Source organism: Lepidochelys olivacea, assembly GCF_965140295.1.
Source record: "Lepidochelys olivacea isolate rLepOli2 genome assembly, chromosome: 2".
Classification (NCBI taxonomy): Eukaryota; Metazoa; Chordata; order Testudines; family Cheloniidae; genus Lepidochelys; species Lepidochelys olivacea.
The window spans coordinates 122,244,441-122,264,149 of record NC_140412.1 but is presented as its reverse complement, the minus strand read 5'-3'; the positions used below and the strand labels follow the sequence as shown (position 1 = coordinate 122,264,149).

At 41.2% G+C, this 19,709-nt stretch overlaps 1 protein-coding gene across 4 annotated transcripts in view; it reads left to right on the top strand.

Moving 5' to 3' along the window:
- LOC311516988 (serpin B6-like) overlaps nucleotides 1-19,709 on the top strand; it is a 23,686-nt gene extending 3,977 nt beyond the window's left edge. For all 4 annotated transcript variants that reach the window (XM_084621428.1, XM_084621431.1, XM_084621429.1 and 1 more), the window contains exons 2-7: nucleotides 8,677-8,854; nucleotides 11,552-11,689; nucleotides 13,005-13,122; nucleotides 13,329-13,471; nucleotides 16,429-16,596; nucleotides 18,286-19,709. In XM_084621428.1, coding sequence (XP_084477554.1) covers nucleotides 8,687-8,854; nucleotides 11,552-11,689; nucleotides 13,005-13,122; nucleotides 13,329-13,471; nucleotides 16,429-16,596; nucleotides 18,286-18,687 — 1,137 coding nt within the window. In that variant the 5' untranslated portion in view covers nucleotides 8,677-8,686 and the 3' untranslated portion in view covers nucleotides 18,688-19,709. The remainder of the gene's footprint in view (nucleotides 1-8,676; nucleotides 8,855-11,551; nucleotides 11,690-13,004; nucleotides 13,123-13,328; nucleotides 13,472-16,428; nucleotides 16,597-18,285) is intronic.

The following is a 19,709-nucleotide window of genomic DNA, read 5'->3' as shown; positions in this document are numbered from 1 at the left end:
CCTAATAGGATTACTGTAAAATGGAAAAGGGCAGATGATTGAGTTACTCGGTAATATTGCCATCAAACCAGATGGTCAATTAATATTCTAAATCAAACAGAGTCCAAATGTATTCCTGTTATTTCCAAGTTAGCACTATCTCGGAAACAGAGTGAGTGCCCCTTTGTACGTTGATTATCTGTTTTAGGGTTTGGATAAACTTCTGTCTTCAGTAATAAGACAGCATGATCACAATAGATCAGTCTTGCAATATTTGGTCAGAGGTGTTTAGGAGCTAGCAGGTCTGCGATTTGCTTTCTTGTCTCCTAGTTTGGAGTCAAATGCCAATACAAAGAACAAATGCCAGTACTGAGTCTGTTGTTTTTCTAGAACATAATCAATTTAATTTCAATCAACTTGCAACTTAAGTTCAAGGTGCTTTTAATAGTGCCAAAAAGGTACATGATGCAAAAAGCAAATAAGCAAAAAACACCACGGGAATTAAAACTATAAAACCTGTATCACATCTACACAAGAGAGAGGGAGATCCAATTCTAGTACAGGGAGGGGGCAAATTGGCTTACACCTCATCTGTATCCTCTGGCCCTTCAGTGTGGGTTAGAGTATCCCACAGAGCTTCCCTAATTTGTTCCCTGTCTGTCTTGGATTGATAGGCCTTGTGGCAGCTGAGGAATAGCCAGTGCATAGGAATGCACTAGTCAAGCCTTCCTCCCCCAGCACACCATCAAAATTGAAAAATATGGAAAACAAAAATAAGATTGTCCATTCTCTCTCACTCTCTATGATATAAAATAGAAGAGATCTGTCTTCCCACTCCCACCCCTCAATTTTCTTGACAAGTGGGATGTGAGCAGGCCATTCCAAAGAGTGTAGTTCTTGTCCAGTGGATGCATTACTGTAAGATTACTTATCAACTGCTGATCATGAGGGCTGGAAAAAGGGAATCAGAGCGGTTACAGTGTGCAGTTTGGCACAAATGACAAGTTATAAAGGTGCAGATCAGTCATGCTGAGCTTGTATTGGTGACTTCACTCGAATTATGTGGTTTGCCTCACAGCACACAATAGATCATGAACTCTAATTTTGCAATCTTTAACTAAACCGCTCGTATTCTAGGCGGATCCATTCAGCTGTAAGTGACATGAATAAAAAAACCAGCAGGTTGGGGCAAAAGGTCTGTGTTGCAGACTCCATGCAAACTTTGAATCAGGAATTAAGCACCCCTAAGCACTGAGATTGCCCCCAACAGAGTGGTTCCTTTGAAACTTTCCATTTTAAACAGAACAACCTTTCTCACAGTGAACAACTCCTAAAAGAGACACATCCATTGATGAGAATGCATACCCTAAATTCAAAATGTTATGTCCCGATAGGAGGCATGTGGATACAATGGTCCTGGGTGACCACGTAACAACCTAGATGGATCATCTTTGCATCGCTGTTAACGTAAATGTGGTCTACAAGTTTGGACATTTGATGAGTCTGACAATTTTCTCTTCTGCCTCTTCCCAAACCCATTCACTGCACTTAGCTCTCAGACCTGTGTATTAATGGAACTATCTTGCTGGCAAATCAGAAGTCTTATCTGTATGACAGCTGTCAGGACCATGATATTCTGTAACCTAGAAACCCAACACAAATAGTAACACTGGGAATAGATAATCCAGTCCAGTGTTTCTCAAATGTGACCACCAGGGGCTTTTTGTGGGGCCACAGACCACCTGGGTGGTGATGGGGGAGAGGGAGCAAAGCATTATCTCCCCCCCCTTCCCTTCCTGTTGTTCCCTTCCAGGATGCACCATCCTGCACCGCCTCTGGAGACAGGTGAGGCACAACCCTGAAGAAGCAAGGTGAATTCTGGACCTATGGGGCAGGGGCACAGCGGGGGTTGGGCTTCAGTCTTGGGGTGGTTGGGTGGTGGGATTTAGGGAGCCGGGCTGTGTGGACCAGGGCTTCAACCACGGGGCTTTGTGCGCCAACACCTGGCTGCAGCCGCGATGTTTTGGGTGCTGACCCCTCGCTCTAGCCACGTGGCCCCAGCCTGCGGCCAGGCCCACAGGGCTTCAGGCTCCAACCCCTAGCTGTGCGGCGGCAGGCTCTGATTCCTGGCTCTGGCTCTGCGGCACCAACCCCTGGCTCCATGTTCTGACTCCCAGCCCTGATCATGAGCCCTCAATGCCAACCCCTAACCCCAGCTGTGCAACAGCAGACACCACCCTGGGTTCTGGTGGGTGCTGGTCCTGGGCGTCAATCCCTGTCAGTGATTGCCAATTCCTGATGCCAGCCCCAGCTGCGGGTCTCCAGCCCTGGCTGCTGATCACAGGAGCTGGACTGGCCACTGACCCCTAGCCCTGGCTGTGCATCAATGGATGCCAACCCCGGGCTCTAGGAGTGCAGATCTAGCCCTGGGTGCAGATTCCTGGTGGCGGGCACCAACCCCCGTCTGCGTGGTGGCAGGCTCCAACTCCAAGCCCTGGCTGCCGACCCCTAGCTCTGGACTTGCAGCAACGGCCACTGGTCCCAGGTACTGACTCCCCAGCCCCTGCCATGAGTGCCGACCTGAGCTCTGGCAGGAGCTGGCCCTGGGTGCCGATCCCCTGCCCTGGCCATGCAGCAGCGGGTGCCAACTTGGGCTCCAGCAGGTGCTGGCCCTGGGGCTGAGCCACAGCTCCAGGCACACAGCAGCAGGTTCTGACTCCGGCTCCTGACTCTGATTGAGCAGCTCCTGCCCCCGTGCTCTTGCCACTGGCACTGACCCCCTGCTACATGGCCACTGACCCCCGGGTCTGGTCACGGGGCTCACCGTCCACCCCCATCACTCCTGATCCCTGCTGCCTCACCTGGCCCTGCATCCAACCCCCCACCCCCATTGCCCCTGGACTCCACTGCCTTCCTGGTCCCACATCCATCCCCCCATTACTCCTGACCCCTGCTGATTCCCCCTCCATCCAGGGCTTAATTTGTCCTGGGGCTTGCTGCGAAAAGTGGTATTAACAAATGTGCAAATATCACTTTTCACAGCATTATTTTTATTATTGAGTCTGCAAAAAAACAAACAAACCTACATAAATAAATTACAATGATTTGGATGTCTATATGTGCATATATATTTATTTTTCCTAAAGTGAATAAAGTAATTTAGGAAATAGTGTCAGTGCGACCACCAGCAAGAGTTGGTGGCCATACTCTGAGGCCACCAAAAATTTTTTTGTGAGAACCCCTGAATTCTAGTCTCTGATAAAGGCCCAGTCGCTACATGTAGTCAATTAGACCAATGGCAGAAAAATAATCGAAGTGTAGCTGACTACAATAAGCATACTGCAAAGTATGTCTGAAAGTGGAAACTTAGGAAATTTGCAAGGGCATGATGGTATTTTTCTTCCAATACTTTAAAAATAATTGTTTAGATGTTAGCTGGATGGAATCAAAACTGAAAACTTTGTCACAAAAAATAATTTTTAAATAGCATTTTTTTTATTTCAAAATTCTGGTAGTACTAGGTTATCCCTTTCTGACAGCTCAGAGGAATAAGATGTGGAGTTACTTATCTTAGACCACAGAGAAAGTCCATTTCAGAACCAGGAAAAGAGCTTCTGGTTCCCAGTCTTTTGCTTGGATTGCTGGAACAATAAAACTTTTCGATGGAATTACATAGAAAATCTGCTGTGTTACAACAGTTCAACTGGCTAGCGTGTGTGTCTAGTAGGATTTTTGCTACTGCAGTTGTAACATACAATGTGGTTGGAGTGTGTTTTCCAGTAAGATGGCTACAAAAATTTGCATGAGTAAACTTAACTGCATTCTGTGCAGGGCAAAATTTTTTATTTTTTGTAAGTCCCACAAAGTGACATCACTAAATATTATTGTTGCTGGCACAGAGTACCCGAGGCAGGCAACAGCAAGGTTTGTTGCCCGGTGTGCGTCACCCAATAATCACAACGGGGTGGAGAAGCGGAAAAGTTTATTTGAAGCTTCAAGTGGTACAGGGAGACAGTAACCTCAAATCCTGTACACAGAGCAGGAAGTTACACAGACTTTTATACATCCTTTCTTCAACATACTTCTCCAATAGCAAGCTGCCCCAAGTATCCATATAGCCAGCCAATCCAGATACCAGCTAGTTCCCTTTTTCTTTGTACCATCTGTTAAACCATATATAAAGCTGCTTTGTTCAGCATTGTTCTGCCATATGTGCCCTGTCTGGCCTTGTTTAGTTTCAGACAGTCTGATTTTGCAACATATTGTTGCAAAATCCCCAGCATGACTGTTGTGAGTGCCTCCGGGCGGGGGGGCCAAAGACACTTGGGCCTAGTGCGAGGGGGCTTCATGGACGCTCGTGGTCTTCCATACCGTCGAGTTACCTAGTGGCCATGCCCAGTGTCCCCAACATTATCCTTAATTCAGTGTTGTAGAGTAAATGCCCTTCTTATTGCTTGAGCTCTGATAATTTTCAGAGTACACCTCAAATATCTAAAGATCAATCAGATGATAATGTAGTGTAGAAAACCCATCCTGGTTAATCTCAAATTTAAATTTTAGTTAATCATTCTCAGTGAAACAGAAAAAAAAAATCTCCAACTAAATGTTTTTCTCTTTGTGAGGGCTGGAGGGCTGTGGAGATTGGTGCTCTTATTTTTAATTTAAATGCAGTTCTTTTGCACTCTTTCCTGAGTTTAACAAAGCCTCTGTCTTGAGTCAGTTACAGTTACGTACAATATCAGACAAATATACTTGATAGTTTGGCAGGCGTGTTGAATAATGCCTTAGTTAACAGCAAAGCTGCCAGCAAGCATTTTTCTTTTGTTGAAACAAGAAGTTGGTAGGATGTGGGTTTTTTCCTCTGTGTTAGACATTGTGAGTTGGGAATGTGAATTTGGTGGAGGTTTGTGTTTTGTAGCAATAAACATACCAGTGTTAGTTGCTGCCTTAGGATAAAAGATTTGAGACATTTTGAAGTTTTTGTTACTGGCTGAGACCATAAAATGGCTGTAAATTGTTATCTGTAGTTAATCCACTATTATCATCTCAGCTGATCATGTTGTAGGTGGCTGGATCTGTAACCTCAGGTTAACATTTAACCCTCCCCCACTTCCTCCAGGTGGACTGTTCACACTTATTTTCTAACAACCTCAGAAGTGCAAGTGTTTACCTGTGTGGTGTAAAATTCTCTGTGGATTCTTTTTTTAAATTCAGTCTAAGCTTTACAGTGCACAAGTGTTTCATGTTCCAGTGGTACTTAGGGTAACCAAACATGAACTAAATCAGACTTCGAGTTTCTGGTAACAGTGCAACAGGTACCAGTTTGTAACCTCTGGATGTCATCATGACCAACAGTACTTCCTCTCCCCTCTTTTTTTTTTTTTCTTTTTCTTTCAAGAGTCAATGGGGCAATAGGATGGAGTCTGGGCTCTGGGACCCTCCCCCCTCATGGGGTCTCAGTGGCTAGACTTCAGCTTGTGCCTGAATTTTATACTGAAGTTTTATAGCCCTGCAGCCCTGAGTCAGCTGACCCATGCTAGAGACATCTGTGCCTCAGGTCTTTCACTGCAGTGTAGACATAGCCTGTGTGTCTTGCCCAAGGCCACACAGGAAGCCTGTAGCAGACCAGGGAGTTGATACTGGGTCTCCTGAGTCCCAAAATAGCACTGTAATCAACAGTCCATCCTTCTACAAAAATGATTTCTTTGCTACTGTGCTGTAACTGTGCACTTGAGAAATCCCCTAAATAGCTGAATAGTTTTAGAATATTTTTATTAGAAAGTTGCCTTGACAGTTTTGTATAGACTCTCCAGTTTCTTTTAGCTCTTTATTGCCATATCACTAACCAAATAAATCCCGCCCCCCTCCCCCGCAACAATTAATTTAAATTAGTATTGCCTGCTGGTTATAGGTTCTGAAAATACAAAACATATCAATCAGCTCTAATTCATAGAATCATAGAATAATAAGACTGGAAGGGACCTTGAGAGGTCATCTAGTCCAGTCCCCTGCACTCCTGGTAGGACTAAGTATTATCTAGGCCATTTCTGACAGAGGTTTTTATAACCTGCTGTCATTAAAAATAAAGGGAAGGGCAACTACCTTTCTGTATACAGTGCTATAAAATCCCTCCTGGCCAGAGGCAAAACCCTTTCACCTGTAAAGGGTTAAGTGAAGGTAACCTCGCTGACACCTGACCAAAATGACCAATGAGGAGACAAGATACTTTCAAATCGGGAGGAGGGGAAACAAAGGGTCTGTCTGTGTGATGCTTTTGCCGGGAACAGATCAGGAATGCAGTCTCAGAAACTCTGTAAAGTTAGTAAGTAATCTAGCTAGAAATGCGTTAGATTTCCTTTTGTTTAATGGGTGGTAAAATACACTGTACTGAATGGAATGTATATTCCTGTTTTTGTTTTTTTGTAACTTAAGGTTTTGCCTAGAGGGATTCTCTATATGTTTTGAATCTGTTTTCCCTGTAAGGTATTTACCATCCTGATTTTACAGAGGTGATTCTTTTACTTTTTCTTTAATTAAAATTCTTCTTTGAAGAACCTGATTGCTTTTTCATTGTTCTTAAGATCCAAGGGTTTGGGTCTGTGTTCACCTGTACAAATTGGTGAGGATTTTTATCAAGCCTTCCCCAGGAAAGGGGGTGTAGGGCTTGGGGGGATATTTTGGGGGAAGACATCTCCAAGTGGGTTCTTTCGCTGTTCTTTGTTTAACACGCTTGGTGGTGGCAGCATACGGTTCAAGGACAAGGCAAAGTTTGTACCTTGGGGAAGTTTTTAACCTGAGCTGGTAAAAATAAGCTTAGGGGGTCTTTCATGCAGGTCCCCACATCTGTACCCTAGAGTTCAGAGTGGGGAAGAAACCTTGATACCTGCTCTTAAAAATCTCCAATGATGGAGATTCCACAACCCCCCTAGGCAATTTATTCCAGTGCTTAACCTGACAGTTAGGAAGTTTTTCCTAATGTCCAACCTAAACGTCCCTTGCTGCAATTTAAGCCCATTGCTTCTTGTCCTATCCTCAGAGGTTAAGAAAAACTATTTTTCTCCCTCTTCCTTGTAACAACTTTTGCGTACTTGAAAACTGTTATCATGTCTTCTCTCAATCTTCTCTTTTCTAGACTAAACAAACCCAGATTTTTCAATCTTTCCTCATAAGTCATGTTTTCTAGACCTTTATTCGTTTTTGTTGCTCTTCTCTGGATTCTCTCCAATCTGTCCACCTTTCCTGAAATGTGGCACCCAGATTGGGAGCTTTCCAGTAATTTCTTTATGCATAAGTGTATTTGTAATGAGCAACTACCGGGCGGCAGCATAAAAATAAAGCCATTATGTTATGGAGATTAGTAAACAGACTGCAATGTGGGCTCCTTTTCACTGGCTGTTGGATGGAGACAACCAAATTAACTTCATATAAGCTACAGAACAGTCATCAGATGCCAACACAAACTTTTTTATTACTAGTATGTGTTCTTGGATGGGCACATATGTTTACTACTCATCTTCATTAGACTTTCTTTAATCCTAAAGAGTCTGTCATATTACAATGTGAATTAAGGATAATATTCCTTTTAAAATCCTCTTGTCATGATTGCTCCCAATTGGTTGAGTGAAAAATGCTGGAAGCAGAATCTCCTGTTGGTCACTGACACAGGAATAGATGGGCTGAGAGTATAAAACAAACCCAGTGCTGAACAATTGCCCTCTAATTGAGGTGTCAGGAAGGGAAGAGGAAAGGAAGTTAAAAATGACTGAAACATTAAAGAGAAAAGACTATTATAAAGAGCTCTTTTCTTACCTGTGTTTCCCTCCCCATCATAACCTCTCTCTCTTCCTACTGTGCCCATTATATTTTCCTATTTCTCTTCCCATTTTGCCTCAATCTCCCTATCTCTGCAGAAGGGGCACTCCACCCCTCTTAGGACATATAGTCGCAGGATCCACTTTCCATAACTCTGCTGTGAATAGAAGACAAACACTATCCTAGTGGGCTAGAAACAACCAAGTAATATGTGGATTTACCACTAATGAGTGAATAAGGCAGATGTTTATAGAACTTTAAACCCAAAATCACTTTTTAGTTGACTAAGAAAGTTACCAACCCAGATCATAAAGTACATGCAGTGAATATTCTACACCAGAGAATGTAATATAAATTCAAATACTTAGGTACTGCAGGTTGAATTAAAGTAAATTTGAGGTATTAAGTATTGCACAACTGTGACTTAAACAACGTGCCTCCAATAATGACCATTAAATATAAAACAAATTCAACATCTGCTGATAAATTTGGATCACCTGTATAAATATGAAATATAAATTGTATTCGTGTGGCTAAACAGTTCTGTAAGCTAGGTACTGAATTCCTGAAAAACTGTGTATAATGTTCTTGAAAATCGACACGAATCTTAGAGAATTGGAAAACTTTGCAATTTTTGTGAGTTTGTCCCACTTGTTATCTGAAGGCTCTTATATAAACTTGGATTTTGAGAGAGAGAGAGACAGAACACATGGTCCTTAAACTTATTTGACACTGTGCTAGATCCTGAGGTGATGTAAAACCAGTGTGGTTCCACTGACTTCAGTGGAGTTATGGTGCTTTATACCAGCTGAGAATCTGGCACATTAAATACTCCATTATATTTTAAATCTGTATCTTATATGATCTTTCCTTTGTGTTTTATAGGTTCTGAACCATGGATAACCTCAGTAAAGCAAACACCACCTTTGCACTCAACCTATTCAAAAAGCTGAGTGAAAATACCAATACACAGAACTTATTCTTTTCTCCGTTGAGTATCTCCTCTGCTTTGTCCATGGTTTTTTTGGGTGCAAAAGGTACCACTGCAGCCCAGATGGCAAAGGTATGTCTGGATAAACTTGGACCACTTAACACAACTTTGCTCTAGAAGCTGAACTACAGATCTCTATTGAATGTTCTGTACCTATGGAAAACTCCCATTATCATCCTTGTGAGCCTGAGAGTAGAATTTTGGTGGCACCATACAGCTGAGGTGCCTTGAAAAAGAGAGAGCTGTCTAGCTGCCTCAAGAGTTAGAAAAGAACTTCTTCAATTACATTCTCTGCTATTAATATCAGATTATACTAGTAACCTAAATATGTCTTAAAAACATAGCCAGGAGCATTTTCTTAAAATCAGGCCCCCTGTAAGGTGTCAAGTTGGGCAACCAAAAAAAATCACTAGTCGCTTTTGAAAATGTAGGCCTCGTTCATTTAAATTCTTAATGCCAAATCCTGCTCCAATGAGCACTCAGAACCTCGAGAGAGAAAGAGGGCCTAGGGAAGAAGAGTTGGGTGCCAAGTATGGAGCCCTGAGGTCCCACTGAAAGCTCAAGCAAAGACCTAAGAGGAGAACCAGGAGATGGAGTCACAAATGCTAAGGGAGAACAAGATTTAGAAAAGGAGAGTGATCAATAGTGGCAAAATTGGCAGGAGTCAGGGAAGATGAGCATGGAGTTGAGGCCCTGAGATCTGGCTGAAAAGAGGTTGTTAGAGGGAAGGACTTCTGTGTGGCATCTACATCCTTTTAGGTTCTCTTAGCTTGTACTTCTCTTATATTTTTAGTATAGTCTACTTGGAGTCTTGGGGTGAGAATTACAAATTTCGAAACTAGATTTATAGCTGTCCACTTAGAGCCTTATACAATATTTGGCTTGGGGAGGGGAAGAGTATGTCTAAACGTGCAGCTTCAACAGTAAAATAGGGTGGAGTTAAAACTGATTCCTTATAATCTGTAAGGACTTTTAGAATTGGCATGTATATGTCTTTTTGTTTAGAATAATGTTGCTAAAAATTACATGCACTAGTGGGTGTGCCGAAGTGGCATGACCTGTGAGTCCATGACAGTGGGTGTGAACATTCCCTTGTTCTGTGTCAGTAAAATCTGTTGCTCAAAATATCAAGCAGTACAACAGCTCTGCAATTGTCCTGGAATTCATATCATGACATTTTTTAGCAGTTATTACTTTGAAGCAAACCCAACATTTGGGAGGTAGTTTTTTTGTAAAAATTCAATCTTTTTAGTGTCACTTTAACTCAAACCAAGGATGAATTTTAAGCTTTGATACTAGGGATATTTATTTAAACTACAATGTTTAAATAAACATTAAGACAAATTCTTCTGTTGCATTGGTGTAAAACTGGAGTAACTATTAGATTTCAATGGAATTGTGTCCGATTTACATCTATGTAAATGAAAGCAAAGTTTTGCTTGATCTTGATTTTCAAAACGTTGACCTACTAGATGTGACATCAATGAATTTAGCCCAGAGACTTACCATGGGTCTCCCTCAGAGTTATCCCAGACTGCATTTGGTTGAATTGGGCCTGTTGTGTCTGATGGGGACTGTGCCTTCGATGAGCTGCCCGTCTCCCCTGTTGTCTGTTTGGTCCTTTGGGAAGCCTCTGAGGTCTTGGGCTATTTTTGTCACTTTGGGCATTTGCCTCCCCACATGCAATGAAGCACTGTAGAGCTAATGTTTTCCCTTAGAAAGGGATGTTCAGGGTGTCTTACTTCACTACAGTGTTTCCTAGTATAAGAGCCATTCTTGATCTCTAGTAAATAAATCTTGTTCATATTAAAGCAAAGGACTAATGTACTGGAGCACTAAGTCATTCCATAACATTTCTTCATTCCACTAATGTTTAAGCTCAAATAAAAGCCAGATCTGTTCTTGAATGTATTCCCAAGAGAACCTGTGCTAACTATTGTACTATAAGGTGCTTCATCTTAGTGAAGAAGGAAAAGAATGAGGAATGGAACAATGCAAACATAAAATGATGCAAGAAAAATCCATTATGGAAGGCAAAATGGAGACCCTGTTCAAAGACAGCAGCATCCTATGGTAGTGCTTGAATTGAAGGCATAGTTCCAAAACATTGCTAGAAGCTTTGGGAAAAGGACTGTTGAAAGGGATACCATCAATATAAATCTTACCTTGTCTGAATTTTTTTTAACCTCTTAGTGTTGCAAGTAACAGTTAAGATTAGGGAAAAATAAGGGACATTTCCCCCAGTTTGTATACTTGTGCATTTGACAGCACTTGGTGCTTCACTGTTTCTTCCATAGAGACATTTTCCCTGTTTGTCAGGCTCTTTTGCACAATGAAACAAATTAAAAGAAAGTAATTATAAAGCTACAAAAATCGACATGGGGATATAGAGACAAGTATAGGACCTAAAGCTACTTTAAATTCATGTATGTTTTGAAACTGAGTAGATTTCAAGTTGATGGTTTTCCTTTAAACTCTCCAGAACTGTTCATTTTATGTGCCCTAAAGCTAGGACTGAGTGAGGGGTCTCTTCAAAACAGCTATGTTTATTCCCACGGTAAAAATTTGTATGCAGTTTCTCTCTCCTCACCTGCACAATGAGTCCAAATGTGTTGGGTTTTGGGAAATCCTTTCCCTTTTAGGGCTGTCTTGGGTGTTCAGGCTGCAGCTTTCATCTCTAAGCTGCTGAAAGGCATTGTACTAACCTGTTCCAAAGTGCATGTTTCAGCACGTGTGTCATGCTGAGTGTATTTCTCTCTTTTTCTATAGGTGCTTTCTCTGGACGAAACTGAAGACATTCATGATAGATACCAGTCCCTTATTTCTGAAATTAACAAGCCAGGCACTAATTATTTGCTTAGGATTGCCAACCGGCTCTATGGGGAAAAGACGTTTACATTTCTTGCAGTAAGTCAAACGTTCAGTTTGCTTTTCTGTTATAACACATTTGCTATGCTTCCATTTCTGAGTGCAAATAAAGGTGTTGGCTTTAATCTGCAGGCAGTATGTAGTTCAGGACCTGACTAACCAAAGCCAGTCTCCTTGTAAAATCCATTCATGTGTTCAGCTGACTGTTTGACAGTCCCTAGCTCTGAACTCTAGAGAACTGGAGCAGAGCGTTGTCAATGGAAGGTCCGTCAAACCCCAACTCTTCAGCATTCCATTAATCACTCAAGTATTTTTGGCCAGGAGCTAAGATAAAGGATTTCCTTCAAATGGTGGACAGGGAGGGTAATAGGCATTATTGTGTGACTTTTTGCGGTGTCTTCCTTCCCCCTAAATTGGACAGTGCATTCAAAGGACACAGCAATGGCCACATAATTATTTTTTTAAATCAGACAGAAGAATGATTAAAAATTCTCCAAAGACTTATCTGAGAGTAACAGCTACTGGGGTATACATTTCCCTTTTAAAATGTGTCCAAAAACGTGTACCCCTAATTTTAACCTTACTCTTTCCGATACCCTTCCTTCATCTCAAAAAATTAAGAGATAACTGAAAATCTCTCAAGTTTTAGATTCTAAAAAACAAACTTGCATTTTCAGTAAGGTAATCAACCTTACCTGCCCCATTTTACAGTAATTCTATTACTAAAAGGATTGCCAGTATAAACTGGCTCCGATCAAGAGTTCCTCTTCTCAATTAAAGTTAAAACCACTGTGATTACATATTTAAACTTTGCATCTTTGGCATTTGGTCCATAAAATAGAAGACGCCAAAATACAAATTGGAGAGAGAGGGCATGATTTTGACCTAACCACATAATTACTGACCTATTGATATTTGCACAGCAGGCCTTTTATAAGGCTGAAGAGCTTGTGGTTATGGTCCACACATACTGTAGAAAAAGATATAGAAATAACCCCCCTGAGGTTTCACTTCTGAACTAGATCAGGTTTGGGTTACTCTGGGAGGGTTACAAAAAACTTTATCTAGAGATTGATTTACAAAGCCTTGTACTCTCAAACCGAAGCAAATTGATTGCATTACTCTCAGCATGCAGTCTTGTTGATCTGTCAGTAAGCCAGCTGCTTGGACTAATGTAATAATAGAAAATAAAACATTCAGTTTGAAAAGAAGTGACAACAAGTGGGTGTTAAAGACTATTTTATGACCCCTTCTAAAGGGGTGGGAGAGGAAGAGGTAGATTCTATGTTTGAGTCTTCTACAACTGCACATCAAAAAAATATATTGTTAAGACATCCTGCTTTGTTTGTCCTAGACATTTATAGATTCCTGCCAGAAATTCTACCATGCAGAGCTAGAACAACTTGACTTCTCTAGAGCTGCAGAAGATTCCAGAAAACATATAAATGCCTGGGTAGAAGAAAAAACTGAAGGTAAGTAGCTTGCAGAGTTCCAGTGTCTTTCTGAACAGCCAAAGCCTGCTTAAAAAGCATATGGTCTTAGGAGAGATACAATAAGGGAAGGAGAGGAAAAACAGAACTGAATCCTTCAGATTAAGATGTAGTTCTTGTCTTGTGCAGTAGGTAGAAGATAGATGCGTACCAGCTAAAATCTATTCTTCCTTTAATGTGTCCTAAAGGTAAAATCCAGAATCTGTTGGCTCAGGGCGTTGTTGATTCAGTGACCAGACTGGTCTTGGTGAATGCCATCTACTTCAAAGGCAACTGGGAAACCCAATTCAACAAGGATTGCACAGTGGAAAGGCAGTTTAAAATTAACAAGGTATGAAGTAGGGAAATGTCACTAATTTTGCAGTACTCTTCGCCCAGAGAAAACAAAAAATGCTTTTAATCAGGATTGCCCTAAATACACTTTACTACAATCCTCTATTCTATTCTATCCCATCCCATCCCCTCAACACAACCCCTTTGGTTAGTTTATTGCAAACATCTTTGAAACTACATTTTCAATTAAATACATTAACTTAGATGTATCCCTTGTTTTGCTTTCTGCTGCACCTCTCACTGTATCTTTTCAGTGTTGGAGGGAGGTAGCCTTTAACATAAAATTTTAACATGGAAGGGAAGAATGTGGATAAACGAGTGTCGGACTCCATAAATTGGGATCCCATAAATTGTTCAGTGGTTAGAGAACCTGGAAGTCATTTAATCTCCTCGTCCTCTAATGTGCTGCAGTTTTGTGTGCAGAACTACCACAGAATTAAGGTTACTTACAGAAACTGGTCCCTTCTGCTTCAGTTTTTACCCAGTGATAAAATTGGAACACAAATAATGCTCAAGTACCTCACGTCTTGTAAGGTTTGATTTGTGGCGATGGCTAATTCTCCTCACATCAGTGTAAATCAGGAGCAACTCTACTGCAGTCCGTGGAGGTAAATGAGTATATGCTCTTTGGGACAGGGACGGTCTTCTTGCTGGGACAGTGGTGTCCTGATCCATGGCTGGGATTCCAAGGGGTACAACAGTATAAAAAGTGTGAGAAGAATTGGGTCCTAGGGAACATACATGCGTTCAGATGCTTTGGCACATGGAACACTTCTCTTTACAACAAGCTTTAATCAAAACAAGATCATTTTTGCTTTAAAATGGATTCCACAATTAAATTGATACAAATTAGATCAGGTTTCTTTTTTTTAGCTACTCACATCATAGTGTGAAAATCTCATCTTAAAGTGCATCCATACTACCCCAAGGCATAATACAGTAATTCTCATTGTGGCAATAGGCCAGCCCTCCTCCTTGCAGAAGCTCATCCATCCTCATGGGACTGTCTCAAAATAGCACAAACAGGGACTGGTAACATGATTCTGGAGAGCTAAATCTATTTGCATACCAAGAAACTGAATGAAATGTGAGCCATCCTGTGTGACTTGTACCCATCCCTTCCTGGATGGTGAAAGACATTCAGGAGTGTCTGGAAGCATTACTGTCTCTTAATGCCATCTTTTAGAGAGAGAATTTTATCGCCCAGCCCAACACATGTTATAGTCAGGCCAGCACTCCAGAAGCCATGAATGAAACCAGACTTTACTGCTTGAGGGTCTAACTTCTTTCCCATTTGTGAATAATGTAATGAAAATGCAAGTGGATACACCTGCTTACTATCTGTATAGTTTACCTCCCCAAATCTGGGCTTCAGATCTTGATAGGTAACAGACAGCACAAGTAGTGTTGATGGATGACCTGCTCTTGTCCATGGATGAGAGACATACATTCACACTACTGGATCTCTCTGAAGCATTTGATAGAATGCTATTGTCCTGCCTTAGACCTACTGGGGAGTTCGTGCCAATCTTTACTACCAGGCCCTCCCCAGAAAGAGCCCTAACTTGTGAAGTTGCTTAGTTCTCCCTTTTCTTCTTTGGGGGTAGAGGGGAATCAGTACTATGCTGACTCTCCATTGAATACAGGGTCATATTAAGGTTTTGACCCTAATCTTCAAAGCGGTCTCTGAAACTGGGCTGAGCTACCAGAGGACTGCATTTTCTTCTTGACAAGGAATATAACATTTAAAGGAATTCATTAGGAACTACAGAACTGTCAGTCACCAAAACTCAAGTGGAAGACAGCAGATGATCCACAACTATGAAATTCACTTTATAAGGCACAGGAATGACCACAAATCTCAGTGCTTCCAGAACAAACTGTAAAACTTACTCTTTTATCCTCAGCCTGCTTACACTTACTAGTCATAATGAACTGTCAGAAATGGAGTTCAGATAAGCACTCAGAAATCCAGATGCTACCTGAGCTTTTAGGCTCCTCTCTGGTATCAACCGTGAACACTCCCAACAGCCTTTCCAGCATACTAATAGCCATTCTCTTTAATCTACTTACAGGATCACTGTTTGTTTTTGCTGCCTGCTCCTTCCCTAAAATGCGGCAAGATCCTTAAGAAAATCTGACTTTGTGCCCCTGTCCACTCAACCCGTCCTTTTCTGTATTAACAGGCAATAACAGCGATGGCCATATTTGCCATTTAGCAGTCAGAGGTTTGAAATCTCCTGCCTACTAATCTTTTAGATTTAAGTTTTGGAAAAGTTGGATTAATGGCCTTACAGTTTCAGGCTAATTCCTATTTTCTCATCTTGTTACTCATCTTGAATGAAAAGAAAATAATGAAAAAGCCTCACAAGCTTGTGCTCCATAAGAAAAAGGGTAGGAGATAGTGGATTTCAAAATGGTCATTTCAAACCATTAGTGGCTTTATAATTTTAGGATTTAATTATTTGTATAATGTCAGTAAAATATTTTATATTTCTTTTGAGATTGCATTCCGGGACCAGTAACCTAAAAGAACTAAATATTTAAGTTGAAGATGTTCCCTGTCCATTTGAAGCCAAGATTAAAATATGTTTTTAAATTAAAAGGCTTGAATCCAGGTGTGAAACTCTTTAGGCACAGAGGTCCAGTGTTTTTACAATTTTGTTGATAGGAAGCTATGCACTAAGCAACTAAAATACCTCTGTTGTTTTCCTGAAAATAAATCTCAAGGGACTGGGCATTACAAATGGGAAAAACCTGATGAAATTCTAGTTCATTCCCTCCCAACCCAATGGGCAATGGTAGGACCCTTCCCTACAGTATTTTCTAGTGCTCTGTCCAGCCTAGTTTCAGATGTCATAAGTGATTTGAATCCCAGTTCTTCTAGGTTAGTACCAACATGCTGGCTCTGTATTACTTGTTGACACTGATACTTTTTTTTTTTTTTTTTTAAAGAATGAGACCAAACCAGTGCAGATGATGTTCCAGAAAGCTAAATTTAACATGAGCTACATGGCAGATTTTCGGACCAAAATCCTTGATCTCCCTTATGTTGATAACGAGACTAGTATGATCATCCTACTTCCTGATGAAATCCAAGATAATTCCACTGGCCTGGAACAGGTAAGGCATTTGTACTGAATACAAAGGCAGCTCAAATCCTGCCAGAGAAGAGCATTTGACTAAATCTCATTTGGAGCTTGGGACTTGAATTCACAAATCTAAACTCACCAGTATTAACACAAGGTGGGAGAGCTGAGAACACATTGCATCTGTCCTCCAAGGGATGGGAATACCATGTGTTACTGTCAAGTAAACCCAACTCTCTCTGATGTCCAGGGAAATGTTAAGTTCTGAAAAGAGAGATTTCTTGACTAGAGGAGGGGTCACCAGGGAGTGGGATGAAGCCAGAATGTAGTGAGCGACAGACTGAAGGAGATCCTGCAGAGCTTCCATTCTCACAAAAATCACTTCCTGTTTGACAGATTTTCCCCATATTCCTTTCTAACTGTTGTGGGTTGGGCTCTCCCTCACTGTACCTAACAGTTGCTTCATATGGGAGTCTTCAAGTGCTCCTCCATTCAAGAGCTGATTTCTTTTCTGTACTATATTGTTACTGAGCTGGCAAGGGATGGTGAAATAGCAATGCCTCTCCCACAGTAGCCATGTGTCATAAATATAAAGGGAAGGGTAATCACCTTTCTGTATACACTGCTATAAAATCCCTTCTGGCCAGAGGCAACATCCTGTTACCTGTAAGACGCTCAGGCTAACCTGGCTGGCACCTGACCCAAAAGACCAATAAGGGGACAAGATACTTTCAAATCTTGGGGGCGAGGGGAGCCTTTTGTTTTGTGCTCTTTGTTTATGTGGTTGTTCTCTCTTGGGACTGAGAGAGACCAGACAGAAATCCATCTTCTCCAACCCATCCTAATCCAAGCCTCCAATATTGCAACCAATATAAGTCAGTCAGTCAAGGCGGATTAGTTTCTTTTGTTTTATGTGAATTTCCCCTCTGTTAAGAGGGAGGTTTATTCCTGTTTTCTGTAACTTTAAGGGTTTGCCCAGAGGGGGATCCTCTGTGTTTTGAATCCGAATACCCTGTAAAATATTCTCCATCCTGATTTTACAGATTTGATTTTCACCTTTCTTTTAAGAACCTGACTGATTTTTCCATTGTTCAAAGATCCAGTGGTTTGGGTCTTCGATGATTTTGTAACCGATTGGTTAAGATATTATTCTCAGGCCTCCCCGGGAAAGGGGGTGTGTAGGGCTTCGGGTGGGGGGGGCTGGGAAAGACGTCTCCAAGTGGTCTCTTCCTCTTTGTTTGAAACGGTTGGTGGTGGCAGCATACTGTTCAAGGACAAGGCAAAGTTTGTACCTTGGAAGTTTTTTTTTTTTAACTTAAGCTAGTAAGAATAAGCTCAGGGGGTCTTTCATGCGGGTCCCCACATCTGTACCCTAGAGTTCAGAGTGGGGAAGGAACCTTGACACCATGTCTTCCAAGTACACTTCATTACTAGTGACAACATGCAATTGTATTAACTTGTCACCACAAAAGATGGATTTGTGACAGTACTTGCATATAGTACAGTGGGGCTCTGATCCTAATTAGAGGATCTTTTGAATATACGGATATAAGAATGTATCTGAATGCCATTTATTTTTTGCTTCTGACCTCAGCAGTAGCATTCACTCCAGACCAGGAAAGGATGCTAATCCCTGCTGTGTAAACACACACAGTCGTCATTGTTTCATTAGTATAAATTCCTGGCTTTTCTTCCTCTTTAATTTTGACTCTTTTTCTTATAGCTGGAAAGAGACCTTACCTATGAGAAACTTATAGAGTGGATAAATGCAGAAATGGACTATAGTGAAGTGGAGGTATTTTTACCCAGATTTAAGCTGGAGCAAGCTTATGATCTGAAGCCTGTTCTGAAGAGCATGGGAATGGCTGATGCATTTGACAGAAAAAAGGTGGATTTATCTGGAATGTCAGCCAGCAATGACCTAGTTCTGTCTGAAGTTGTTCACAAGTCCTTTGTGGAGGTAAACGAAGAAGGCACTGAGGCAGCAGCTGCTACTGCAGCAGTGATGAATTTGCGATGTGCACTGATTGTACCACGGTTCACTGCTGACCATCCTTTCCTCTTCTTTATCCGGCACAACAAAACTGGCAACATTCTGTTCTATGGCAGATTTTGTTCCCCCTAAAAAGAAAAAATGCAGCCATTAACACAGTAAAGTTATTTCCATTGTACTATCTTGGGATTTTTTTTTTTTTGCACTCTAAGCAACAAGATTTGTACAGATGCTGTACGTTACATGGTACAACCCTACACACCCTTCTCTCTTGTGCCTGAAACCGCTTTTTGTAATCCTCTATTCAAATTTAAGCAACAGTTTTAAATAATAGGATCATTTAAGAATGTCTGTTCCAAGTGGTAAGACTTAAAATGGCATTTACCATAGTTCATTGGAAAACACCCCTTGTATCCTGTATATCTAAATAAATGCAGATTTCTTTAGCTTGAGTCCTGGCTCATCTTTAGCCATAACTACTTGCTTAATGCATCCCTCCATCTCTGTACATATTCCCCTAGAAATCTGGTTCTCATACTTGGGGTTGCTTAGCAACAAGTGGTAAGATCTTATGGGGAGAGGAAGGAAGAAAGAAAGACGACTGGCTTCTGACTGACCTCCAAATGCTTTTTGCAAATTTCCCTTCTCCCTGTCTTATTTTCCAGACTGGTTCCTTCCATGTCTAGCTGTGCAGCCATCTAACAGATTTTTATGAACACTATTAACACAACTGTCATTGGGGAATAATTGATCAAGTACTTATTCAAGACAAGGAATGAAGTCAACTCCACTGAAGTCAACGGTAAAACTTGTTATTGACTTCAGTGGGGTCAGAATTTCACTCTGCATGTATCTTATCACTCGTTAACCTGGGTTACATTAATGTTTAACACTTGTGAAATAGGACAGACATTTCTATAGATAGCAAAGATTATAATAAACTTCCAGGACACATACAGTAACTTAAATGTGAGAGCTCTCATTTGTATCTAATGTAACAAACCACAAAGGCAATATGTAACTCAGCAGTTTGTATACCTTTTTTGCTCAGACGAATAATGCTAAACTCTCCAGCCATAGTGGCTTTATACAGTGATTTTGGTCTTGCTGTTTCTGCTCCTTGAACAAAAAATAAAGGAACTGATGTGAAGTGC